Here is a 313-nt window from a genome sequence, read left to right as displayed (position 1 = left end):
CCCGCTCTCCTTTGGGTCCTGGCTGCCCGGCTGCCCCGTCTCTTCCAGGAGGACCCTACAAGACACCCAGGAGCTGGCTCCAATGCAGCAAAACCCCATGGGGCTGGTGGGCACCACCGCAGGGCATAGTTATAGCCCCATTGCTATGGGGATGAGTCCCCTTGGCCACCCCTCACACCTACCACTGGCCCCGGGGGTCCGGGGATCCCATCCCTGCCTGGCAATCCCGGAGGTCCCTGCAGGTCCGTGTGGTTCATCCCAAACCGTCCTGGCTCCCCTGGCAAACCGGGCACACCGGGGGGACCTCGGGGAC

The 313-nt window shown here is 66.5% G+C and overlaps 1 protein-coding gene across 1 annotated transcript in view; it reads right to left on the bottom strand.

Moving 5' to 3' along the window:
- COL18A1 (collagen, type XVIII, alpha 1) overlaps window positions 1-313 on the bottom strand; it is a gene marked incomplete at its 5' end in the record, with an annotated part of 13,058 nt that overhangs the window by 7,628 nt on the left and 5,117 nt on the right. The window contains 2 exons of the mRNA XM_010019742.1: window positions 3-55; window positions 183-313. The exon at window positions 183-313 is cut by the window's right edge and continues 26 nt beyond it. Of these exons, the coding sequence (XP_010018044.1) occupies window positions 3-55; window positions 183-313 (184 nt within the window). The remainder of the gene's footprint in view (window positions 1-2; window positions 56-182) is intronic.

The sequence above is a fragment of the Nestor notabilis genome, unplaced genomic scaffold (genome assembly GCF_000696875.1).
Source record: "Nestor notabilis isolate BGI_N333 unplaced genomic scaffold, ASM69687v1 scaffold24908, whole genome shotgun sequence".
NCBI lineage: Eukaryota > Metazoa > Chordata > Aves > Psittaciformes > Psittacidae > Nestor > Nestor notabilis.
Note: the sequence above shows the minus strand (reverse complement) of the source record. Positions and strands in the feature narration are given on the sequence as shown.